At 63.7% G+C, this 25587-nt stretch overlaps 1 protein-coding gene across 1 annotated transcript; it reads left to right on the top strand.

The window, feature by feature from the left end:
• Window positions 1-1934: 1934 nt before the first annotated feature.
• On the top strand, window positions 1935-22519 carry SCARF2 (scavenger receptor class F member 2). Its single transcript, XM_072880395.1, has 11 exons — window positions 1935-2148; window positions 7492-7550; window positions 9433-9534; window positions 9854-10373; window positions 10489-10707; window positions 11110-11238; window positions 13743-13846; window positions 13932-14049; window positions 15561-15682; window positions 19989-20141; window positions 20509-22519. Exons 1-11 carry the CDS (start codon window positions 1970-1972, stop codon window positions 21711-21713), a joined length of 2910 nt encoding a protein of 969 aa, XP_072736496.1. The 5' UTR covers window positions 1935-1969; the 3' UTR covers window positions 21714-22519.
• Window positions 22520-25587: the final 3068 nt, after the last annotated feature.

Here is a 25587-nt window from a genome sequence, read left to right as displayed (position 1 = left end):
CCATGTACTGCAAACACCGAAGGATGCTGGCGGTGAGAACCCACCAAGCTCATTTACTCTTTGCTTGGTGAAGGGATCCTGGGGCTGGGAAGGTGCTCAGGACACCACCCAGGACTCCCTAATCCTCTCCAGAAGGATGCTGCCCAACCCGCGCCTAGTGTGCTGGCAGCTCCACGTCCACAGGAAACCCCCGGAGGTGTGTGGCCCTCAGACCCAGCTCCGCGGGAGATGCACACTCTCCATACACACACTCTCCACAGCTCCTTCGATGCAGCCAGCGCTCGGCAGGAGATTGATGCAGCTATTGAGCTGCATTCGTGCTACCACATGGGAGATGGTTGGGGTGTCCTCCATCCATGCTTTCACCATACCGCTGTCGGATGTCCCTGGAGCTCAGACAAGCTTGAGCCATCTCCTGCAGTGACCATTAGGCTGAAAAGCCAGCTGGCACAGGGTGGTGGCCAAGGGAGCCCTGGGCCATTCAGTATTGCTGTACTGTCATGCCAAGGAGGCTTATTGCCCGGGCTGCCCCACTCGGCCAGGGGTGTGGGAGCACTGCGGGTGCCCAGTGTGTGTCCCCAATTCCCAGCTGTGTCCTTATGGTGGGTTAACCAGTGGCTGCTCTGAAGCCCTTCTGTCCCTGTTCAAGGGCATGCTCCCTTGGCCCTGCCACTGCAGGCACCGCTTGGCTCCCGTGGGTCGCTGCCTGGCTCCCAACAGCCTGGTCCTGGGGCTGTTGGACACCTGGGACTGCTGGACACATGGAGCTGCCAGATGACCAGGAGAGCTGGACCACCAGGACAGCCAGACCACAGGGCTGTCATGCACCTGGAGCTGCTTGGTCCCAGAACAGCCAGATCCCGGGGCGGGTGGGCACCTGGGGCTGCCAGACTCCTGGGGCAGCCAGACCCTGGGGCTCTTGGGCACCCAGGGTTGTCGGGCACCTGGAGCTGCTGGATCCCTGAGTCAGCCGGACCCCGGGGCTGCCGGACTCCCAGGGACTCCCGAGCACCTGAAGCTGCCAGACCACCAGGACAGCTGGACCCTGCGGCTGTCACACCCCTGGGGCTGCTGGGCACCTGGAGCTGCCGGATCCCCATCCTGCAGCACACCTGGGGCTGCCGGATCCCCTGGACAGCCGGACCCCAGGTCTGTCAGGCACCCAGGACTGCCAGACCACCAGGACAGACAGACCCCGGGACTGTCGGGCACCCGGGGCTGTTGGGCACCTGGAGCTGCTGGATCCTCGGGTCAGCCGGATCCCAGGGCTGTTCGGTACCCGGGGCTGCTGGGCACCCAGCGCTGTTGGGCACCTGAGGCTGCCCGACCCCTGGGACAGCCAGACCCCGGCGCCTTGGACACCCAGAGCCGTCGGGCCCCCGGAGCTGCTGCACCCCGGAAAGCCAGACCCCGGGGCTGCCGGACTCCCAGGACTCCCGGCGCCCTGGGGCTGCCCAACCACCACGGCAGACGAACCCCGGGGCTGCCGGACCCCGGGGCCATCCAAACCCCGCAGGCACTGGGCTCCCAGGACTCCCGGGCACCTGGGAGCTACCGGACCCCCGGGCTGAACTGGAAGCCAGGACTTCGCAGCCTTCCCCCCGCCCCGCCTGGGAGACCCTCCGCCGGTTCCGCGGGGCTGCCTATCCGGTAGAGACCCCCGGGACCGCCGGGGCCGTCGGGGCGGCGCTGCCCCGCGGCCGGGGAGGCGGCGGCCCGCGGCCCCCGGAGCCTGGCCCGCCGTCAGGGGAACCAATGCGGAATTTCCTCGCTGGCGGCGGGGCCCCTCCCGCCGCTGCCGAGAGGGGCGCGGGGGAGGCGGCGGCGGCGGCGGAGCGCTCGCAGTGCGGCTTCCGCCCGCCGAGCAGCAGCCAGGGCAGGGCGGGTACCGGGCACGGCGGAGCCGGGGAGGGAGGGGGGGAGGGAGGGGAGGGGAGGGGAGGGGGGAGAGCGCCCGGCCCCGTATGGGATGGGCCGGGTCAAGCCGGGCCCCGCCGCTCCGACGGTCATGGCGGCCCGTGGGTTGCGACCGCCCCGCCGCGCCCGAGCCGGAGCCGCGGTGCTGCCGCCGCTGCTGCTGCTGCTGCTGAGCCGCGGAGCCGCGCAGGAGCTGAGCCCCCGCGGCAGGAACGTCTGCAGGGCCGGCGGGTAGGAGCGGCGGGGCGGGCAGGTGTGGAGGGGCGGGACGGGACCCCCGACCCACGGTTCGGGGGCCGGGACTCGCCGCTCCCCTTCCCCGGGGCAGCCGCGGCGCTGGGCGCCTTCCAAGACAAAGTCCGTCCTGTGCGGGGTGAGGCGGGGGGGAGCCGGGCGCCGGGGAAGGGGCGAGGAGCTCAGCCCGAGCGGGGCCGGGAGCGGGGGCGCCGGTCCTGATCCCCGGGCGTGCTGCGGGGAGCCGGTTCTGGGCACGCCGGGGCCGGCCCTGCTCCCTCTTGGGCCAGTCCTGCTGCGGGGAGCCGGTCCTGGGTGCCCCGGGGCCGGTCCTGCTCCCCGCGGGAGCCGGGTGTGCTGGGGGGAGCCGGTCCTGGGCGCCTCCGGGGAGCAGATCGCGCTGGGGGCGCCGATGCTGCGCCCCCCGGGGCCGGGGCCGGGGCCGGGGCCGAGCGCAGGCTGGCAGGATGCAGGATGCTCTGGGTATCCTGGTGGAGCTGCCCCGGGCTGCTTGGGATGGCGGAGTTGGTAGCTCCAGGACCCTTAGGTTTGGCTTCAGAAAGTGGATGCTGGCACTGCCTGGCTCTCCCCGGGGGTCACATCCTGCTTGCCTGGCCGGGGGCAGGGCCCTGGGAGCTGGCACTGCCTTGTCCCCACTCCCAGTGCCCTCCGTGTACCGTGGGTGCCTTTGCAGAGCATCACCTCAGGCCAAGCTTCTCCGCAGCACTCAGGTTTGGTGCTGGCCAGGCTCCTTGGCCGGGCTGGCCCCAATAAAGGGGGGAGAGCGCCCACAGCTGCTCCCTCCCAGCTAGGAGAGCAGGATCTCCTGCCCTTTATGGGGGGCCCAGGCCATAAATGCACCTTTACATCTCACCCATGAGGTCAGATGAGTCCACAAGGAAAACATGTGCTGCGAGCGAGAGGGGCCCACATAATGGCTCCATTCAGCAGGGCCGCAGGGCGCTGGTGCCCCCTCCTCAAATTACAGGCTGAATTTCCTAAGGAGGCATTTCACGAGCCAGAGCCCGCAGCTCCCAGCCCCGTGCCGTTCCTCGGCAGGGGAGGATGCAGGGAGCGGTCCCTTGTCGGCTCTGCCCAGCTGGTTCCCAGCAAAACTGCCACCACGTCCTGGGGTGGCAGATGGGACATGAGAAGCGACCCTCCCTGTTCCCGGCATCCTGCCCCAAGTGCTGAGGATGGGTGCCTGGGTGCTCCCCTTTGCACAGGGACCGCCCCCCCCATCCCCACTGGATGGAGGTGGGGGAGATGTTGCACCCAGCACCGCAGGGCTCAGACTCGCTCCCTGTGCCACCCATACGTGCTGTGGGGCATGCAAGAGGCACTCACTGGGAGCAGGACAGGGTGTATGGGATGGGCAGGTGCTGGGGGTCCTGCCCTGTGCTGGGGGCTGGCAGCAGCTGGGCTGGAGGTGGCTTGGGGAGGAGGTCCCAGCGTGTGTCCCCTGAGCTCGATAAAGCTGCTGGTTGGACTCTTGGCCAGGTGGTTGTGCAAGTACCGGGCTCTGCCGAGCACATCCAGGCATCCCTCGGGGATGCCGGCCATGGTTTCGGAGAGCTGGAGAGGAGGATTCTGCTTCAGCCTCTCCCGCGACCTCCTGAGACCTGGCTAGCGGGCAGGAGAAAAGGGCATATTTGGGGGCTGTTTGGTGTTAGTTTTGTGTACTAAGTGGAACTTGCTCCTAAATTTGAAGCTCTTTTATAATCAGTTACAAGTTGGCATGACCCTCTCCGAAGCTGCTGGTTGGGATGCAGGCTGAGAGCCCTGCCTGCCTGGGCATTGCTTTGTCCCTGTCCTTGCTCTCACTAATGCACTCTTGGTAATCTTTGTTTTTTAACTTATTTTTCTTTTCTTTCTCTGCCTGAAGGGTTTCCATTTACATACGCGATCCTACTCCTGCCTGCACCAGGGGATCTCTGTCTTTGCCTGCACCCCAAGGGTGGTTCGGGTCGGGGAGCTGCAGCTGGCATCGGCCAGGGTGGGATGCTGCTGGCTGGGACCTGGTGGTCCCAAGAGCCCTGTGTGCCACACGGGGAGCTGGATGTCACCGAGTGATGGGTGACATGGAGAAAGAAGGAGCTCAGTGCTGGGGTGATGCTCGGGAGGAGCAGCGGGGTGGGGAGCACTGGGGATGGCCGCGTGGCTGGGGAAGGTGATGGCAATGCTCTGGGCTTCGGGGACGGGGACATGCTGCGCACCCGCAGGGCTCCTCTGCAGATCCGTCAGGCAGGCTGAGAGTGGGGACGTCTCGTGTGGGACCACGGGCAGCAGCTCCCGCCCGAGCCTCAGGGTCTCTCTCCTGCTTTTGGGGGTGTGAGGCCGCTCCTCATTGTTTAGGGGGGCTGCGTTGGTCTGGATGAGGAGCCGTCCCTCCTGCCCCAGGAGCCCTCCCATAGCTGTAGGTAAAGGGGACGTGCTTCAGGGAGCAATGCGGGATATTAATCTGCAAGAAAAATATTCTGCCTCCGTAGAAACCTCCAGAGCATTTGCAGAGGTCCCGTGTCCCGCTGATGCTCAGCGTGAGCGGGATGTGGCCGTGTGCCGGGGGCAACGCTGGCGTCGAGCGCTCGTCCCTGCAGGTCGCTTCTCTGGCTCTGCCCACGTCCCTGCTCCTTTTCTTCCACATCAGCAAAGCTCCCAAGCCCTGGCCACATCTTGGAGGCAGCTCTTCTTTCTTCTTTTTCCCAGCGTTTGTAGTGCTTTGAAGAAAAAAAAAAAGAAATAGAAAATGTATTTGCACTGTACATGTCTGCGGTGGCATGTCCGCGTGGCTCAGGAGCAAGCTTTCAAACAGGTCTCCCAGTTATCCCAGTTCCAGTGGTCACAGGGCACATGGAGCAAGCCCTCTTCGGAGGAGCTGAGACCACAGGACGTGTTTTAGACCTGCTACCCAATGGGTGCCGGTCACCTCTGCGGCCAGCACCGACCCTACCTGGGGCTGGCTGTGCTCAGGAACCAGTCCATGTGCCACGCTGGGATCACCAGTTACCCAGTGCCGCATCCCAGCTGCCTCTCCTTGCAATGGGAGCAAGTTTATCTGCTGTCAAAGCCGCTGATAAACGAGGCGGGGGCTGAGCGGAGGGCTGCGGGACACCATCAGCGGGCATGGTGAAGGAGAGATTAGTTATCTGTTAAAAGATAAGCACGAATCCTGCGTCCGGAGAGGTGGTGGGTGGGCTGGGGTCCCGGCCGGTGGTGGTCGCAGTCCCGCTCGCCTCCTCCAGCTCATGGCAGGGGAAGGGTTTTTCCCTTCTGACACCGTGTTTCAGCAGCTCCCGTCTCCCTGCCATCGGCTCAGGGCTTTCATCGCGGGTTGATGCTTTTTGGTGCATCGTCTGTGATGCCCGTTTTGGTGGCCAGGCTGAGCTGTTTGAGGGAGGAGGTTTCCCAAGTGGATACCCAAACGGAGGGGTTTCCCCTTGCAAACCTGCGATGGTTTCATCTAAAAACCACCAAACACTGACTTTCTAAAGGGTGGAGCTCCCAGGTGGGACAGTGGGTGCTTTGGCCATGCCATGGGAGGGTCAGAGCACCGCAGACCCTTTCCTGCCTGCACCCGAGCATCCCAGCACAGCCAGCGAAGCTTTTCAGGGAGGGCAGCCTGAAGCCTCTTGCAGAGAAGAACCTTGTCTCCAGCCCACCCGGTCCTCGGGGAGTTGGTTTGGTGGTTGACGCCGCTTTGCCGTTTACACCGTGCATCCCCTTGCATGCTCAGCCGGAGCAGAACCCCCCACCCGAGCCCCGGGGTCCCTGCGCTGGGGGTACGGGCCGTCTGCCATCGCAGCGTCTTGCGACCGCTTCGACGGGCTGAATAGATGGAGCTATTTTGGGCTCCGGCTGCAAGGCATTTTTTCCAGGCCTTGAATCATTTTTGTGGTTCTTTTCTGCCTCCTTTCCAATTTTTCACCGTCCGCTGCGAAAAGGGGGACCCGATGCTCCTGGCTCAGCCGTGTGGGTGCTGCCTGCTGAGGGGCCAGCGGTGGGAGTTGCATCCAGCCTTCCCGGTACCCGCGTTTGGCCGGGGGGCTGCTGGCAGCTCCCTCCCCGGCCCCAGGACAAGGCGGTCTGGCAGCCAGACACGGTCCTGTGACTGCTGGGTTTCGAGCGAATACTTCCTCACTGTCTCCTCCTCCTCTTCTGCATTTGTTAAATATAAAGAGGAAAAGGGAAAAAAAAAAAAAGAACAAGCAAAACGCATTCCAGGCTGCGCTGCCGGACCAGCCTGGGTGAAGTTTTCCTCGACTGCAGCATCCGCTCAGACCGTTTATAACCCTCCAGCATCATTCTGGTCACTGGCAGGGACCGGGATGAGTGGGTCGCCCGGGGATGAGCAGTGTTCCCCTGCCTAGGGGGTCCCTGCGGTGTCGTGGCACGGGGAGCGTGTTCCCCACACCTGGGTTGGAGCATCGTGAGCTCCCGGCCATTTGCTTGGGGGGTGATTGACCAAGTGTGGGTCAGGTGTCCCTGTTTAGTCCCCACGTGTCCCATCCCCGCAGGGTGTCCCTGGCTGAGCCTCCGCGGGGGTCTGCGACCCCGTCCCGGTGTTGGCCAGGGTCAAGCTTGTGCCAAAGCCACTTTGGCTGATGATCCTGTGCGTGGTGATTCCTGGAGCTGGTGGCACTCCAGGACACCCAAGGACTCAGGGACCCGTCCTGCAGTTGCCATTGCCCAGCTCGTACATGGGGGTGCAGGCAGGCAGGGGGTGCGTGCAGGCAGGCAGCAGGGTGCAGGCAGGCAGAGAAGAGCAGCCTGGGGACGTTCGCGGTGCGGGCACTGCCAGCCCCCGCTCACCGCAGCCCCCTCCTGCGCGGGGGGGTCCAGTGCCAAGGGAGACAAGCCGGGCGTCTGGCTGCGGGCACCGAGCCATCCCGTCCCGGGAGCAGGCTGCTTTGCCGGACCCTCGGGGGCAGAGCAGTTGGTTTTCCTTTGGGACATTTAGAGCCTTCCCTTTTTTCCTGGCTTTTGTGGGTCTTTGGGATTTTTTTTAACAATAACGGTTGCAAATGTGACTTCCGTTGTTTTATTGCTCCTGATTAATGGGAGGAACTGGCCCTGTCCTCACTCCCGGCATCGCCTCGGCTGGCTGGTGGGGCATCTCAAGCCAGTGCCTGTGGGAGCCCTGCAGCAGATCTGTGCTCCCTGCACGGTGGAGGAAGAGCCGACAGCTCTCCTTGCCCCACGGGGTGCAGCAGACCCGGCCAGGGTTCAATTGACTGGGAGCAGGACCTGTTATCATCACAGCATCGGTGCTCCCGGTGGGTTTTTGGGCAGGACCAGGACTTTTTGAGGGTCGTAACCATTTGCGGTGATTTTTTCCCTCAGCTCCTCAGTGCTCGTGTGCTGCCCGGGATGGAGGCAACAAGGAAGCGAGTGTTTAATAGGTAAGCACCGGCGTTTTGCTTTATTGGACACTGCTCATCTGCCCATCCTTTGCTGAGCCCTCCTGGCCTCACCACCGCTGTCAGGGGCCATCCTGATGTGCCCTGCGGCGGGGACCCCCTGTCCCGGGGACCCCTGCCTGCAGCCAGGCTCCCCGGGATGCTGGAGGCTGTCCCGCCTCCCTGCGGTGCTCGAAGCCAGCAGCGTGTGGATGGAATGGGTGCTCAGCCCCAGTGTTGGGGTGCTGGTCACAGAGCCCAGCCCTGGGGTACCCCCTGCCCGCACAGTGATGCCCTGGGGTGCCCCAGCCCCCAGTGGGCTCCTCCGTGGGGAGCATCGCCCATGCTCCCAGGCCGGGGGGTTTCTCACCATGCCGGCCAGCTTTGTGCCTAAGGATTTGGGGGTGCTGCTCTGGGACTCAAGGGACAGCGAGGTGTCCCCCAGGATGAAGCATGGGGACAGGGGAGATACAGCTGCAGGGATGGGACCCAGAGAGTTCCCACGGGTCCTGCAGCAGCGTGGGGAGCCAAGCCAGAGCCGTCGGTGGAGGAGAAGCCGCCAGGACCAGGCACGTGTCCATCGTGGCCCCGTTGGGGAGAGGCTGCCAGGGCAGGCAGGCTGTCAGGCAGGGGCCACCGAGCCTGCAGGCAGGGCAGCCCTCGCTGGCGCCATGCCAGGCGTTACAGCTCTTACCAGGGGCCACGGCGAGCCCGGCACGGATGCTCAGCATGAAGCCCCGGGAGCTCTCATCCCCTGCACTGCCGCCACGATGCAGGCGGCTGTTTTGGGGTTCCTGTACTGCTCCCCGCAGTCTTGGCTGGCCATGGGGCTTGCCTCGCCCCAGGAGAGCCGGAGGAGCTCTGCGCGCCGGCTCGGGGTGTCAGCAGTTAGCAGCTGGCAGCAAAGACCACGTAACCAACTAACCCACCGTGCATGAGCCCTCATAACCGCTCGCTGCATGCGTTGGGTGCCCGCGCACCGGGAACAGGACATGGTCCCTTCAGCGTGCCGGCAGGAAGGAAGGAGGACGGGGTCTGCCAGAACAGTGGGGGGAGGTCCCACCAGCGAGCTGTCCCCATCTCCTTGCCGCCCCAACCTGCTCTAACCGTTAGACTCACTGCTCCTAACCTGTGTAATCTGTCTATTTTAGGGGTTTCTATAGTATCCATCACCGTAGGTCTAAGAACTCGCAGGTAAGGTGGATGGGATGGGTGGTCTGCTCTCCCTCTCCCGGTGGCTGAGAAGGCTTGTCCAGGGCCATGCGGGATCTGCCTGCACCTGCCTGCACCGTGGTGCTGCCTGTCCCACGTCCTGCGCCTGCCCTGCTCGGGGCATTGGCCCCAGCGCAAGGTCCCCTCAGCAGGAGAGGGGCTGGTGGCCTTCGGGGGCTGGTGGCCTGCATGGGAGAGGCGGTGGTGGGGGTGGCAGTGACACCGCTGTGGTCCATAAGGAGTGCAGGGAGGGGGACAGGGGGACCGTGCTTGTGGCTGCCTGCAACCCCCCCACCCCATGTCCCCGTCCTCCCCCGGTGCCTGCAGGCAGCCCCTGCCTGGAGCTGCCTCTGCCGGCGATACGGAGCTGAGCGAGGGATGCTGCCGCTGGGTGCAGCCGGTGACAGGGACGGGGCTGGGCTGGGTGGCAGGAAGCTGGTGGCCAGGATGGAGCTGAACAGGGTGGCAGGAGGCTGGTGGCATTTTTCTGGTGAGGGTCCCATCCAGCCTGCCCGGGTGCTTGCCAGGACAGTCACAGTGCCACAGCTCAGCAGCACCCCAAGTGCCACTGCGCTCCCCTTCCCCTGCTCTGTGGGGCTGGGGGAGTTTTGGGGGAGCAGGGACGAGCCCGGTGGCACTCATGCTCATCCCTGCCATCTCTCCATCTGCCCAGCTGTGTGCGAGGGGAACTTCACCTGCAAGGAGAACGAGGTGTGCGTCAGGCCCAGCGAGTGCCGCTGCCGCCACGGCTACTTCGGTGCCAACTGCGACACCAGTGAGTACTGGCAGGGGCCCGCGTGTCCTCGGCCGGGTTCACCGGGGTGGCCCTGGAGTGCTGGCTCATCCTGGGGTGACTTTCCAGAGCAGAGCATCAGGGACGGGGCTGCAGCTGCTCTTGCTCTGCACGTGCCTGTCCCCCTGGCTTTGTCCCCAGGGCATCGTCCCTTTGGAGGGGTCTCCTCTGAGACCCAGTGCGCTGGGCGGAGAGAAGGGGACTGCGGTCGAGAGGTCCCGTTGGGGCTGGGGGTCTCCACCGGTGCCTGGTGGTGGGGTTGTCCCACGGGCAGTGCCAGGGCTGATGGCTCTGCCCGCAGAGTGTCCCCGGCAGTTCTGGGGTCCCGACTGCAAGGAGATGTGCAGCTGCCACCCCAACGGGCAGTGCGAGGACGTGACGGGCCAGTGCACCTGCAACCCCAACCGCTGGGGTCCCAAATGTGAGAACGTCTGCCTCTGCAAGCACGGCAAGTGCGACCAGAAGACGGGTAAATGCACCTGCGAGCCCAACTGGTGGGGACCCCAATGCTCCAGCTCCTGCTATTGCAGCCACAACTCCCAGTGTGACCAGCAGACGGGCAACTGCCTGTGCCAGCCGGGCTGGTGGGGCCGCGGTTGCAACAACCAGTGCTCCTGCAACAACTCGCCCTGCGAGCAGTTCACAGGGCGCTGCCAGTGCCGAGAGCGGACATTCGGGCCCCGCTGTGACCGTTACTGCCAGTGCTACAAGGGCAAGTGCAACCAAGTGGATGGGACTTGCACGTGCGAGCCGGGCTACCGGGGGAAGTATTGCCGTGAGCCGTGCCCGGCTGGCTTCTACGGCCAAGGCTGCAGGAGGCGGTGAGTGGCCGGACCCATTTGGGCCTGATCTGGTACCGTGGGCTCAGTGGGAGGTGGCAGCAGGAGGTTTCGGGGATGCTGCGCCGAGTGACGGGCTCCCCCTTGGCCGTTGCAGGTGCGGGCAGTGCAAGAGCCTGCAGCCATGCACCGTGGCAGATGGGCGCTGCCTGACCTGCGAGGCAGGCTGGAACGGCACCAAGTGCGACCAGCCCTGCTCACCCGGCTTCTACGGAGAGGGCTGCGAGAAGCTCTGTCCCCCCTGCAAGGATGGCCACACCTGCAACCACATCAACGGCAAGTGCTCCCATTGCAACCCCGGCTGGATCGGAGACCGGTGAGTGTGGGTGGCCGCAGGGTTGGGCCCCAGCGAGGTGATGCCCAGCCTCCCCGCTGCTCCCTGCCCGGGGACCAGGGGTGGCAGTGGGTTTCTGCAGCCAGGACGGGAGGGGAGGGCAGGGATGGGCTGAGCCTGCTGGCATGGCCGTGAGACCGGAAGGAGACCCCTGCCCCATGCCCCCAGGTAACGTTGGGTGCTTGCGGTAGGGCTCAGCTGTGAAGCCGGGATGCTTTCCCGCAGGCTCTCGTGTCCAGGATTGGGTCTGGGGTTTTGCAGCACCCAAGTGGGGCTGACAGTGCACAGCCCCATCTCCCTGCCTGCAGGCAGGAGGGCCGGGGGGATGCCGGAGGTCCCCGGGAGCCGTTGGTGGTCCAGCCGCCTGCCCTCATCCCTCCCCAGGTGCGAAACCAAGTGCCGGAACGGGACGTATGGGGAGAACTGCGCCTTCGTCTGCAGCGACTGCGTCAACGGCCAGTGCCACTTCGAGACCGGCCGGTGCCTCTGCCACCCCGGCTCCCACGGCACCTAGTAAGTGAACCATGTGTTGGGGTGCACCCCGAGGCACGGTGACACTCGGGCACCTCCTGCCCCCTTGGGTCCTATGCGGTTCCCAGCCGAGAGGCTTCCTGCGATGGAAACGCTCACGGGCAATAATTGGGATGATTTTTGGAGCAGAGGGGAAAGGACACGCTCACGGGAGCCGTCAGCAGCAAGGTAATGCTGCGAGAGAGGGATTTTGCTTTAGGAAATGGCTATTTGGCAAAAACAAATGCCGTTGACAAAACGGTGGTGGTTTTTTTCTTTTTTTTTTTTTTTTTAAGTCCAGGGTGGAATTTCTAGCCGAAAAGAGAGAGAAAACCACATCCCAGAATAGCAAATAGCCTCACAGGCACGGCATCTGCTGGGTGCTCCTGCTGCAAGCTGCAGCTCCAGCCGGAGTCTTCCTCACCCCCAGGAAGAGCCCCCCAGTCCTTCCCTTTTCCCCTGCCCAAGGAAGGGGCACAAGGGACGTCAGAGTCCTGCTCACATCCCCGGGTGTTTTTTTCCAGTGTGGGACTGAAGTGCTGTTTGAAAAGGCGAGGAAAGTGTTTCCCACCCGGCCGGGCCACGCAAACCAGCTCCCCCACGTCCTGCCAGGTGCTGCTTGGATTTTCCCAGGAATTAACCGCGAGGCTGGCGGTGGCAGCAGGGGTTCGGGACCAGCGTCCTGCCCGCGCTGGCATTTCTCTTGGGGCTTAGAGATAGGGAGCATTTGGATTTCGGGTGGATTTTTGGGGGGCTTTGCCAACCAGTTGTGCTGCCAGCAGAGCTGCGGAGGCGAGCAGGGAGCCAGCTCAGGATGCCCGTCCTGGGCATTGTTGCCACCTTTGGTAGCAAAGCCGGAGGTGAGAGGGTCCTGGTGCTCACCGGGGGTGTGCGGCAGCGATTTTGGCACAGTGCCGGAGGGCATCGCATGAATTAAATTGTTCCGAGGCCCTGGCACAGCACTGGGTACGCGGGGACCGGGGGTGCTCGGGATGCGGTCCCGGCCCCAGCAGCATCCTGGAGCTGTAAGCGCGGGCTGAGCTGTGCCATACGGGTGCGCACCAGGCGGGCTCGGGGACTTCCTTGGTGCTCGGGCAGATCCCTGTGACTATGTGCAAACTAGTGTTTTTGTCAGCAGTGTATAATTTTGCTAAAAACGGATGATTTCTGGCATGAAGGCAGAAGGGGTGTGCTCACCCTGAAGGGGTGTCCTCTCGGCTCTGTGTCGGGAGGATGCTGAAGGAAAGGCTGCTAAGCCGCTTTGTGCACACTACGAACATTTTATCTCCTCCACAGCGTTCCCAGAGGTGTCTGGACCCTCTTGAGAAAAAATCACCCCCCTCTGCTCTCCCAAAACTCAGCCTGGGGCAGAAATGCGGGTCCAAGTGGTGGGGCGAGGCGTTTTGCGTTGCTGGGGAGATATCCCAGCTCCCGGCCCGCAGCGTTTGCTGCCCCGGCACAGCTGCTCGGAGCGGCCGCAGGGGCTCAGCGCCCGTCCCGGTGGGCACGCGGCGCCTGGCGGGCACGAGGCTCGGCCAGGGCGACACTTTGCAAGTCGGCAGAGCGTGAAATGGGCTGAGCCGCCTCTGGGCACGGCGCCGAGGGCTGAGGGGCAGCTGCGTCCCCAGGGGAGCAGGTTTGGGCTGGAGCCCGCTGGCTCCTTGTGGCTGCAGCAGCTCCGGCTGGGACGCAGCCGCCGGTGAGCAGCTGGTGGAGGGTTTGGTGCCCAGCAGCGCCGCGGGCGTACCCCGAGTCCATCTGGGTCCTTCACTGTGGTGCCTGGCCCACCGCCGGGGTGGCAGGTCGGGTCAGTCCCGCTGACATCAAGAGCCCTGGTTGCTTTGGCGTGTGCTCGTCGCGTGTTTTCTGTGCTCAAGCCCTTAATGCTCGCGGGTCGGTGCCCGTTCGTGCAAGTCCCCATCACCCCGGTGATGCTGTCAGGGACGTCATTTTACTGGTGGTGGAGATTTGATGCTGGGCTTAGCTGAGCCGGGAGGGTCCGCCCTGACAGAGTGGATGCCTCGGGGCTGCTCAGTTGTTTTTTCTTCTTGGAGGCCAAAAAAATAAAAAACAAAATCAATCTGGGCACCTTCCCAGCTCGTGGCCGCCGTGGCTCTGCCCAGCTCAGCGTGGGGGGGTCTGGGGGTGCCGTGGCCATGTCACCACCAAGCTGAGCTGGAAACCCTGCACGTGACCCCAGGTTGTCTTTAGATGCGACTGCTGGGTTAACGACCTTTCGTAATTGCCGCACCTAATTGCGAAGCCGTGCACAGGGAGCAGCAAGAGCATCTGAGCCCCAGCCAGGCCAAATCCCCTGAGCGATGGGTGACGCAGCTGGCTGGGCGATGGGCTCCTGCTCCCTGGGGGTCGTGGGGTCCCCAGGGTGCGGGGGGGCCGTGATGGAGCAGCCTGCAGAAGTGGACCCTGCTTTTCCCCGGAGCACAGAGGGTTTGGGAGGAGGCAGCAGCCGGGGTGGCGAGGGCTCTCACCTGGCCCCTTCCCTCCAGCTGTAACCTGACTTGCCCACCCGGCCGCTACGGAGCCAACTGCGCCGAAGCCTGCAGCTGCCACGACGGCGCCTGTGACCCCCTGACGGGCGCCTGCCACATGGGTGAGTGCCGGCGGGCACGGGTCAGGGCGCCGGGCTCTGCCACAGGGCCATCACCGGGGCTGAGCCGGCCGGTTTTGTCTTGCAGAGGCCAACCAGAGGATGGGGGTGATCGGGGCAGGAGCCCTCCTGGCGCTGCTGCTCATCCTCCTGCTCTCCCTGCTCTGCTGCTGCTGCGTCTGCCGCAAGAAGGATGAAGCCCGTGGGTGAGTGCCGGGGCCGGGCAGGCTCTTGCCGGGCTCTGCCGCAAAGCCTGAGCTGGGGAGGAGCTACAGGTCTGGGGACATCGGTGCCCGGTGTGGGGCTGGAACTGGTGGGGCAATGCAGGGACCACACTGGGACAGCAGTGCTGTGGGGAAACTGAGGCAGAGCTGCACTGCCCACCTGGCACCATGCACCCTGGGAGTCCCCAGGGTCTGAGCAAGTCCCACTGCATCCTCAGGGCAGCACCCTGCTGGGGGACTGATGGAGGGGCTCGGGGTGAGCCCTGCCTGGGGACCACCTTCCCCCTCTCCCTGACTTTGTTTCCCTCTCGTGGGCCATCACTTCACGGAGACCTGCCAGGTCCCCTCCAGTCTCCGGGGGCCTGGAGCTGATCTGCAAAGGGAACCCTAAAATATAGCAAGGGCATCGAGACAAGACCAAGACCCCCGGAACAAACCCCTGGGCCACGGGGTGAGACCTGGTGGGGTGATGGGCTGCGGCACTGTCAGCTGTCCCACACAGGGACATTCGGGGCAGGGAGGGCGAGTTTCTGCAGGAAGATCGGGATGCTGGCAGTGTTTCGGCAGCACCGTGTGACATCCCACCATGGGGACTGAGATGGGGACAGCCCCATTGCAGGGCGCTTGTGCTGCTCAGCACGGGATGAGCAGGTCGTGGGAGCTCCTCCAGCTGCAGAGAAAGCCCCCCCTCATGCTGCCAGCCAATGCACGGGAACTTTCCGGAAGCCTCCCCTTGCAGTCCTGCCAGCTCAATCCCAGCCCGGCACATCTGGCTTGGAGAGCCTGGGGGCTGCGTGTAATTATCCCGCAGATAAAAGCACAAACGCAGCCCCGCGTGGTGAAGTATCGCACAGGAAGAGGGGAAATGGCTCAAAATAGATTCCTCTCTCCCGGGGTGCCCCGACCCCGGCAATGTCCCCAGACAGCTGGGTCACCCGTGGTGCTGTCCCAGCGGTGGTCCCTTGCCAGAGCTTCCCGAGGGACTGCAGCAGCGGTGGGCGCATTGCAGGTTGCCTTGCATCAACACACGAAGCCGCTTGCTCTTGCGGCTGCAGATAATTGCTTGAAACCTTGGCCCCAGGAGGCTTCAAAACCAGCAAGCAAATAAAGAGAAGCCACGTGTTTGTTTTGGGGTTGGGATGATTTTTTTTTTTTTTTTAAAGATTTAGGGTCTTGGCCTGGCCTTGAGGGTGTTCTGGGGCCGGGCTGCCGATGGCCGCAGCTGAATCCGGCCCTGCCATCATCCCCTGGCTCTGCATTCCGGTGCGATGTGCAAGCTGCTGCCCGGGGCTGACAGTAGCCCCAGCAGGTCCCTCGACCCCGTGTTTCCTGGGCACCCCCCTGCCCCGAGCCACCCCAGGCTCTTCCCCGAAAGCCCTTTGCATTTGCAGCATCCCTGAGCTCCTGACTCGCTGTCTCGCCCCGTGAAGGCTGTCCCCGCCACGGGGCGGGCGCCGGTGCCTCTCTGATGGGGCCGTCGCCTTCTCTTGCAGCTCCAGCCAGGATCCAGCAGCAGCCAAGAAGCCGCCGAGACGCTTGTGTGGGCGTTTCAGTCGGATCGGCATGAAGCTCCCGCGCATCCCCCTGCGTCGCCAGAAGTTACCCAAGGTCGTGGGTAAGGTGCTGGGGTTTGGGGAAGGGGCAGGGAGCCAAACCCCGACGGCTTTACGCCTAGCGGGGCAGCGCACATGGCTCACAGCATCCTTTCCAGCCCCAAACCCAGGGCGGTGAGCACGGCAGAGCTGTGATGGGGACATGCGGGTCCCCGGGACCGTCTCCATGCTCGGTGCGAGCTGTCTGGCTCGCAGAAGCTCAGCCCTTTCTCAGTCTGTAGCTTCTGGATCTCAAAGCGCATCATTTTGCTTCGCGAGGGCAGGTGCCTGGTGCCTGGAGCTCTGCTGAGCTGTTTTGTGAGGTTTTTACATTCCCCAGGTAGAGGAGCGGTCCCTGTCGCAGCAGCGAAATGCCTTGTTTGCCCTTTTGGTCCTGACCTAACCCTGCCCCGGCTTTGTGTGGGGTCAGGGCATCCGAGCTGGGGCCGGAGCCCACCCCCCTGCTGTGCACAGCAGAGTTGAGGATGGAGGGGCAGAAATTTTGGGTGAGCTCCCTATGTTGCCCAAGCATGAACTGGGCTCATAGAGCGGCTGCTCACACCCAGCAGAGCTCCTGATCCAGGGGTGTTGGGGCTGTCGGGGACCCCCGACATCCAGGCAGCTGGGGAACACTGTACCCCGCACGGTCTGAAACCTCCCTGCGCTCATCCCAGCGTGAGGACGGGGCTGTGCTGCCGCAGAGAGGACCCTGTTGAATAAACCAGGGGGCAAAGGCAGCGCTCCCCACCCTGTGCCGGCATGGGGCTCAGTCCCGTGTCCCCCCAAGCCCAGCAGCTCCCTGGGTGTGCAGCGCTGGCGGGACGCCCCGAGCAGCCGCATCCTGGCATGCAGCAGCATCCTGGCATGCAGCAGCTCGGCGTGAGGCCACATCCCCCACCCTGGGCCGGGGGGGGACGGCGGTGGCCCCCATCCCGGCACACCGTGCCCGAGCTCCAGCATCAAAGCCGGGGGGGACGACTCCTCGCCACATGAGGCACGGCAAAGCCCTGCCCCGGAGCAGGGTGCGCCAGGGCCGGAGAAACATTCCTGCTGCAAGGATAACAGAGGATAACAGAGGCCGTGTTTGTGGAAGGGGCCGGGCAGAGCTCGGGGAGGACAGAGGGTGCCTGTGTGCGGCGAGGGCAGCGGGGGCTCGAGGGGGCTGCCTGCGCCTTCCCTGCGCCGGCCCGGAGGCAGCTGGCGCCCACCCAGCTGCTCTGTGTAAACAGGGCGGCCGCAGCCCCCGGAAAGGCTGAGGATGCAGCGCTGGTGCCGGAGGGATGCTCGGGATGGTCTCGGGTCCCAGCCAGGCTGGGGCTATTCCTGGAGCCCGTTCGTGGGGTTGGGGGTTGTTATTTCACTGGGGGGAAAGGCTTTGGTCAGGGGTTGGTTTGTGTTCATCGTGTTACCCCGCAGGCCACGGCGGAGCCGCTGTGGTCTTCAGCCACTCCCCGTCCCTCTGGTGCATGGTCTGGTGATGCCTCCGGCCCGCACCGCGTCTGGGGACCCCCTGGGCGAGGGAGGCCTGCCAGCGTGCCCGCAGCAGCTGCATCCCTGCGATGCCCGGTGCCCGCGGTGCCACGTCAGCGCGTGGCTCCACCTGGAAGCTATGCTGGCTGCTTCACGGTGGCAGAGGCTGCCCGTTCCCCGCGTTGGTCCTGCCGTGGCAGGAGAGTCTGGGGGATGCTGAAATGCCCTATCCCAAGTGCCAGGTCAGCGCTGGAGGTGCTCAGGACCCTGTGGGGATGCCACGGTGAAACCAGGGCTGGCCAAAGCCAAGGACGCCTGATAGATGGTCGCTCCAGGTCTGCTCGTATCCTTGCACAGCTGCCGCCACGGCTGGGCGTTTGCTAGCACCAGGCGGGTTTTCCCCTCTGGGCTCGAGCATGACCATGGTCACCACCAGCGAGCACAAGCCCACGCGTGATAGAACCTCCCCAGGTGGGGCAGCAGGTTTTGAAGCCCCACCAAAGCTCATCAGGTGCCTGGAGCCCCAGGTGCCCCCCTCAAAAGCTGCTCCTCTGCCTCAGCACCAGCTTCGAATCCGCAGCATCTCCCTGGGGTTGCACCCGAGCTGGCAGCCCGCGCGGCCACGTCCTGGGCTGACGCCAGTGTCCGCGGTGCCAGGGTTTGGGCATCCCTGTGTGTGCGGGTTCCACAGGGTTTGCTTGCCTGGGACGTCAGTGGTACCAGTGCGGGTCTCGGTTGTGTGTCACCCCTCGGATGCCGGGGCTAACTTGAGCTCTGCACCACGGGGTGCCTGCTCCTGCACCCCACCGCTGCCTCCCCTCCGAGCAGCAAAGCTCGACTGGCCCCCAGGGTGATGCTGACCACAGGGAGCTTGGGATGAGTGAGGTGGTGGCCAGGAGGGCTCCGGGGCCGCCCTCCCACAGCCCTTCTGAGGCTCCTCGCCGCTGTGTCCCAGTCTTGAGGCCAATCGGCCGCCGTGCATCCAGGGCTGGGGTCGGCACCCTGACGCTGTGGCCCCAGGAGGTTTCGGGGAGAAGCAGCAGGAGAGGACCCGAGGGAAGTGAGCGCATTTCTCCCAGCCCCATCAGCCCATGATATATCGGCCGGGGAGGGGATAAATCCCAGGGGACTATGCAGGGGCCCTCGAGCCCGGCTCTGGGTGTGCTGCACATCCTCTTCTTATCCTTTGGCCGTATCCTGGGTCTCATCTGAGTCCCAGAGACGCCTCGTGGCCGTGAGTCCCAGCCACTCGTCATGCCCCCTCTCAGGAAGCATCTCCCTTCATCCGCTTCCAGCCGGCTGCTTTTAATTTTCCCTTTTTGGTTTTTATTACAAGGAAAGCCGTGTTGAAACTGCCACTTCCCCCTCTCCAGGCCCTTTGCTCCTTAAATATCACTGGTTGTTTTTTTTTTCCTTTCTCCAAGAAGCCAAACTATGCAGGGGCGAGCGTGCATCGCTGCCGTCATTTTAATGACCCTGCATCTCTGAAGCCAGATTCCCTAATAAAGAATAAATGTTCCAGTGGGCATCCCAATAACACTCAGAGATATTTTATTGTAAAACAGGGATGTGGTGCAAGAACCAAACAGTCCGAGCAGGAAATTGCAGCGTGACTTAGATGGTTGGGATGTGCGGGCAGAGGTTACAAATGCCTGGAAATATCGACGTACAGCTGCTGCGCGGGGGGAACCTGCCCTGCGCCCTGGGTTTGTGCAGCCCTTGCCACCTCCGCCGGGGACAAAAGCCAGCAGGCAGGGGATGGGGACAAGAGGCGCTGATGCTGCCCAGCTCTCGGGGAGGGTCGGTCCCCTCCACCCAGCTGGGTGCTGCCACGGTCCTGCGGGTACCCTGAGGACGAGGCCGAAGCTGCAGGCACCAGAAAAGCACCGCGGGGTGGGCTGGGACATGAACTTATCCAGCAAAAAGCCTTAAAAATGCTCAAACAGAAAAACCAGTCCCTCCCAGCCCAGACAACTGTCACTGCTCAGCTTTTTTTTTTTTTTTTTTTTTAACCATTGAAACCGAAAATATTTTTAACACCAAGTTTTTCCTCTCTGGTGGTTTTTCTCTTCCGCTCAGCTTCTCTGTGGGCGGCCCCCATGGCGGAGGGGGCAGCGCTGGTGAGAGGGGGGATGCTTCTCCTCAGCTTCAGGATGGGAGAAGCTGGCAAAGGGATTGAAAAGTGGCAGAACTGGGAAAAAATGGTGCTGCGCATCCCCCTGCCACGGGCATCCTTTTACCATCCTTCTACCTCCTTTTGCAGAAGCGGAAGGAATAGGAAAATGCAAATGGTGACGCTGAAGTGACGCTGAAGTGGAAATTAGAAATGGTGACGCTGAAGCGGCAATTAAAGCCGGCAGCTCATTTCTTTCCCCAGGAAGGGGACGGTCGCAGCTCCAGGACTTTCTCTGTGGGGTGGCCATGCTGGGTTGTGCAGCCCATGGGTGACCACCGGGATGCTCACAGGGTCCTCATGGGACCCAGGGTTTTGGGTGGCTCATTCCTCTGCCATGGGCATCCTCAATCTGGGCAGCTGGAGACCTGCCATGGAAAGGGGGATAGATGGGAGGTGTAAGGCTTGCACGGGCTCTGCTGTCCACAGCCACTTGTCCCCAAGCATGGGGGATGCTGGTCACCACCATTGCTGGTTGATGGCCTCTGCATGCGGGCGCTTGGCTGGGGGACCTGGTGGGGATGCACGGTGAGAGCTGTCCCCGTGCCTGGGATGCTCTCCCTGTCCCCGAGACCCACTGGCAAGTTGGGCAGGGGGGAGCTGTGCAGCATCCCACCCTCCTGGCTGCCGTGGGGGCTGGGGGGTGCGGCAGGACAGGCACTGACAGCAGTTCCTTGCCCTCGCAGTGGCCCACCACGACCTGGAGAACACCCTGAACTGCAGCTTCATCGAGCCGCCCTCCGTGGTGGAGCAGCCTTCCCCATCCTGGTCATCCCGTGGCTCCTTCTCCTCCTTCGACACCACGGATGAGGGGCCGGTGTACTGCGTCCCCCACGAAGGTGAGCAGGAGCAGGACTTTGGAACCATCACCAGGGGCCACCTCCTGCTCAGTGGAGAGGTGTCACCCTTGGTGGTGGGGACCGTGTCACCCTGGCTCCTCGTGCTCTGGGAAGGGATGCAGGTGCTGATGTTGCCTCCCGTGCGGTTTGAGCTCCCTCCTCCAGTGTTTGCTGCTCCGGCTTTGTTTTAAGAGCCTTTTTGTGCTGGGGTCCCTGACTGGGAGGAGGGGACGGGGAGACCTGGGGACACACCCGGGTGCGGGGCGGAATCGGGTGGGATGCCATCCCACCGTGCTGCAGGAGCATCTTGGTCCTTCCCCTCCCTGGGCACATCCCCACCTGACAGCCCCGTGCTCTCCTCCCACAGAGAGCGTGGGCGACAGCAGGGACAGGGGGACACCCGCCAGCCCTGGGGACAAGCTGGTGGCCCCAGCTGGTGGGGAGGAAGCAGGCGAATACACCTTCCTGAAGGAGACGGGCTCCGTCAGAGCCTTCCCGGCCGACAGCAGCGAAACGCCCCTGCTCAAGTCCTCGGACAGCGAGCGCTCCTCCTGCGGCTCAGGCTCGGCCAGCGCCGCGCTCTACGCCCGGGTCGCCCGTCTCTCCAAGCAGTCCAAGGAGGAGGAGGATGCTGTCATGGAGTCCCGCAGCCCCGGGAAGCCGCCATCCCCGGAGAGGACCAAGCCCCGTCCCCCAGATCCGGCCACAAAGCCCAAAGTCTCCTGGATCCACGGCAGGTACAACTCCAGCCAGTCCAACTCACTGCCAGCGCCCAGCCGGTCCCCAGAGCGAGCGGCCGCCCAGTCTGGCAGCCCCGAGCAAGGCCAGGGCTTGGCCAAGAGGAAGAGGAGCCCGAGCGAGACGTCGGCCGGCGTGCAGGGCAGAGCAGAGGAGAAGGGCAGCGCACGGGGCAAGGAGAAAGCGCAGAAACAACCAAAGGAGCCCGGCGTCCCTGAGGGCAAAACCAGCCTTGCCGGGGAGCCCCAGTCGCCCTCCAAGCCCAAGCAGAGGAGCAAAGCCGGCTCGGAGCCGACAGAGAGCATCAACGGGGCGGTGCAGAACGCCTTCCGAAAGATGGGCGCCTTCCAGCCGGAGCGGCGGGTCGGGGACAACAGGGATGCTCCCCGCAGCCCCGGCGCCAGCAAACCCCGCTCCGAGCCCCTCCATCCCCACTTGGCCTCCGAGCTGGCCGCCCAGCTGAAGGAAAAGACTCAGAGCCTCAACAAGGGGGATGGAGGCACCCGGGCGAATGGGGTGGGCGTCCAGCGGGAGAAGCCCACCCCTCCGCAGAAAGCCAGGCGCTCGGCGGCCGCCGGCAGCCAGAAGACCAGCAAGCCCTTGCTGCCCACCTCTCCCCATCTGCAAAAACTGATCCCTGGGGCGGCCGAGCCAGTGGCCGGGGAGCCCAAGCGGGTGGAGAAGCCAAGCACCGGCATCGGCCAGGACCAGGCTCTCCCCAGTGAGCAAGTGACCAAGAAAACCCCCATTAAAAAGCCTCCCAGGAAGAAGAGCCGAGAAGCCAGCCTGGAGCAGCCCAGAGCAGCCGCCGTGCCCGCTCAGGCAGTGCAGTGACCGGGAGCCGGGCACTGGCCCCGCGCCGGCTGGCTGTGCGCCAGGAGGAAGGACGTTTGCCGGCACGGCCAGCAGACGTGGAAGCCTGGACTGGGCAGGGGGCACTGGAAGAGCCTTGAGCCTCCACTCTCCCCCCCTCCATCTCTCTCATCCTCCTTGTTCCTTTAGTCTCCCCTGCCCCAGGACCTGGTCCTCCCCATCCATGCCCTGCTGCCTGCTCCCTGCCCGGGTCTGGCAGCTCGCCCTCCCCGCGCAGGGCAGGACCGCAGGGAGCCGGCCCGGCTGCCAACCCGGGGGGGTCCGTGCGTGGCATATCCCCCCCACTTTTTTGTAGCAGTATTATCGATCGCATAAGCAGCGCTTGTTGTACTAGACGTACCCACGGTATATTCTGCAGTAACGGAGCCGCTCGCTTCCCGCGCCCCACTCTGGTCTGTCGGGCTCGCGGTGCACGGGAGAGGGAGGGTGCTGCTGCTCGGGGCCCAGGGCATCGCCGGGGATGTGCCCCACATCCATCACCGGCGGCAAACCCCTGCCCCGGCACCCCGGGCTCCAGGCACGGCTCTCCATTGCCGGTCGCGCCGCAGCCGTGCCGTGCCCGGCGTGGGGTCGAGCTGGTTTCGACCGATGCCTCCCTCCCGTCTGCCCCTGGGGTTGCTTCTGGCCAGGAGGAAAGCACTATTTATGGCCGGAGCTGGATGCCCTTCGGGCTCCCACGTCCCATCCAGCGGAGTTGGAGGGATTAGTTTGGTACGACAGAGCCTGGCACCTCTGCAGAGTGCTTTCCTAATAAATATGTATTTCTTCTGTAGGTGGGTGCCGTCTCTCCATGCCCCATGCTCCCGGGCAGGCAACGTGCTGGGCATCGCCTGGTCTGGCTCGGGTGCTCAGCCCGGTCCTGAGCGGGATGCGGTGGGGGGATGGATGACCTTGCCGCAGGTACAGGCAGGGGGTGACGGAGGCAGGTCCCCGCTGTGGCTGCTGCTACGGGCTCCCCTGGCAGCAGAGACCAGCCCTAGGGGTAAGATTAGGAGCCCCTCATCCCCCTGCCCCCCGCCTCGTATCCAGCATCCTCCCCCAGCCCAGCAAGAGCCCGGGGGCGGGAATGGTCTTGTGGTCAGACCCTCTCCAGTGTAGCCAGGATTGGACCCTGGGGCTCAAGAGAGCTCTGGCCACTGGGCAAAGAGAGTCCACCCCCATCTGGGTGCTCAGGGTGCTGGGACACAAATCTGGGGGGACACGGGGGGCTGGCAGTGGGGTGCAGGGCTCTGACCCCAGCTTTCTAACCCCCCGCCAAGGGGCTACCAACCCCCCAGCGTCTGGGCTCTCCACGCAGCCCCGGGCACAGTGCTGCCACACGGCAAGGCTGGGACAAGCCCAGGGGCCAGCTGAGATGGGCTTTCTCCCACGCGGCTTCTGCCTAAGATTCCCGAGCAGTCCTGCCTGCAATCTGCCTGCGCCCTGCCTGCACACCACCTGCATGCTTCCATCACTTTGCCTGTGCGCTGCCTGCACACTCCCTAATCTCTGCGTGCTTTTTGCAAGCTCTCTGCCTGCTGCCTGTGCTCTGCCTGCTCTCTGCCTGTGCTTCGCCCACGCTCTGCCCGCACGCTACCCGCATGCTGCCCGTGCTCTGTCGCTGCCCGGTCTGCAGCGGGGAGGCAGCGGTGCCCTGAAGCCTCTCCCAGGGGACGGAGGGCAGCAAAGCCCTGCCTGCCCTGCTGCTCCCAGCACTTGCCCAGGGCCCGCTGCCTGCGGGGCTTTAAATCCAGCTGCTGTGGGCAGGGGGGCTCTGGACCCTTTGGGGCAGTGGCTCTGACCCTGCCAGGCTCCTTCAGCCTCAGCCAGAGCCTCTGCCAGCCCACGGGGCTGCAGCACCCACCGCTCTGCCCGGCTCTCCCCGGAGGAGCCAGAGCCGTGAGCTACAGGGGAAAGGAAAAGGGGGCTCTGCTGTGGCAGGAGCCAGGAGCACCAGTGCCCGCTGTTGAGCCCCCCTGAGCTCTGCCCACAGTGAGGGACGATGGCCCAGGAGAAGACCACCAGACCAAAAGGCCAACTGTGGGGCAATCTCGGAGGTGATGGAGGCAGCTGGTGGACACCAGAATGGGATGAGACCACCTGCAGCCAGGACTGCAGCCAGCCCAGCATGGCACTTGCGGGGGGACGGGGCTCCGGCGCGCTCCCTGGCATCGCTCAGCATCACAGAGCTGGAGGCAGCGCAGTATCTGTGATACTGGCTGGGGAAGCATCATCTCATAGCAAAAAGCTGAAGAATACAGGGATGGGACATCACGCGATTTGTCAGCGTTGCTTGCAAGACTCCTGGCCACTTTTCAGAGTTCCTTCACTCTCCCTCCCCTTTCCTTCAGGTTTTACTTGGGCAGATGAAAGACAACAGCTGAAACTACGCCAGGGACATCACACAGCAGAGTAACGGGAGGTGATGAATCAGCCCAATGTCACCAAAGCCAAAACAGACAAAATGAATAGAAAAATGGGCGCACTGGGCTTATGAGACCTGGGATGGCATTGAAGTCCCCTCCCTCCACCACAGAGGCCACTGGAGAAACAGAAGAGGCTTCCAGGAAGCTCAGAAAGGTCTAGGAGAAGGAAAGGAGTCGAATCCAGGCAACAGAAGTGCAAAAATAAATACAATTAAAGAGGAAAGAGGTTGTCACAGACATCACGCAGTCCTGTACAAACCTCTTCACATCAGCACTGAAGAGCACCTGGGGGGAGCCAGCTGTGATGCTCATGATGGTGACCCAGCAAGGTGAATTTGGGAATAGCCCCAGCCTCCTCGCAGCGAGGCTGCACTTCCTCACTCCTGCAGGCCGCAAAGCTGGGGCTGGTGCCCCAGGAAGGTTGGGCACTGTAAGCCCGCCCCGGTCCCCAGGCTATCCCGGGACAGCAGAGCTTCACCCAGGCATGAGCCCATCCACAGGCTCTGACCACAGCCCCAGGAAGCCAGAGGAGAGCCTACGAGTGAGCAGCCTACAGGTAAATGCAAAAATCCCACGTCCCAGACGCTGACATGCATCCTGGCAGGTCACTGGAGGCTCCAGCCCAACCAGGCAGCAATGCACCATGTCAGGGTGTCCGTGGTGTTGTCTGGCCGAGTCTTGGGAACCTCCAAGGATGGAGATCCCCCAGCTCCCGGTGACTGTCCCAGGGCTGCGCTGCTCTCCTGGGGAAGAATTTTCTTCTGGGGTCCAACCTGAACCTCCCAAGCTGCAGTCGGTGGCTGTTGTCCCCCACCGTATCACCTGGCACCATCAAGAAGGATTCAACTCCATCATCTTAGTTGTTGGCTGCTCTCAGACCCCCTTCACCTCCTCGAGGCCAGGCTAACCCAGCCCAGCCCCCTCCACCTCTCCTGGCGCAATATGTGCCAGCTCCATGACCATGTTGATAGCCCACCTCCGGGCCTCTCCAGTTTCCTCACATCCCTCTTGAACTGGGAGGCCCACATCTGGACCCTACTGGGTGGAGAGGCAGCAGCTTCCTTCAGGTGGCTGCCCATGCCTTCCCAATGTCCCCCACTATGGGCTTTGCCTTACTCTGGAGAAGAGCAACAAGCAGCTGATGTTCAACCTGAGGTCCACCATAGCCTCCAGGCTCTTTTCAGGAGGGTCCTTCCAGCTCAGATGGGTCAGATGCTCCTCCAAGAAATGTCCTGTGAAGCCACAGGCCATGAAGGGACATCACCATCACAATGGATGAGTCATTGCCACGCCTCAGCATCACGCAGGGCTGATTTCTTCTGCATAATGTGACCATGAATCTCTTTTCCAAGCTTCCTACCAGAGCCTGCAGGCTTTCCTCCCACTGCCACACTTTGGTGACCTCTGACTGACGGCACCCTGCGATAGAC

The sequence above is a fragment of the Ciconia boyciana genome, chromosome 15 (genome assembly GCF_034638445.1).
Source record: "Ciconia boyciana chromosome 15, ASM3463844v1, whole genome shotgun sequence".
Classification (NCBI taxonomy): domain Eukaryota; kingdom Metazoa; phylum Chordata; class Aves; order Ciconiiformes; family Ciconiidae; genus Ciconia; species Ciconia boyciana.
Note: the sequence above shows the minus strand (reverse complement) of the source record. Positions and strands in the feature narration are given on the sequence as shown.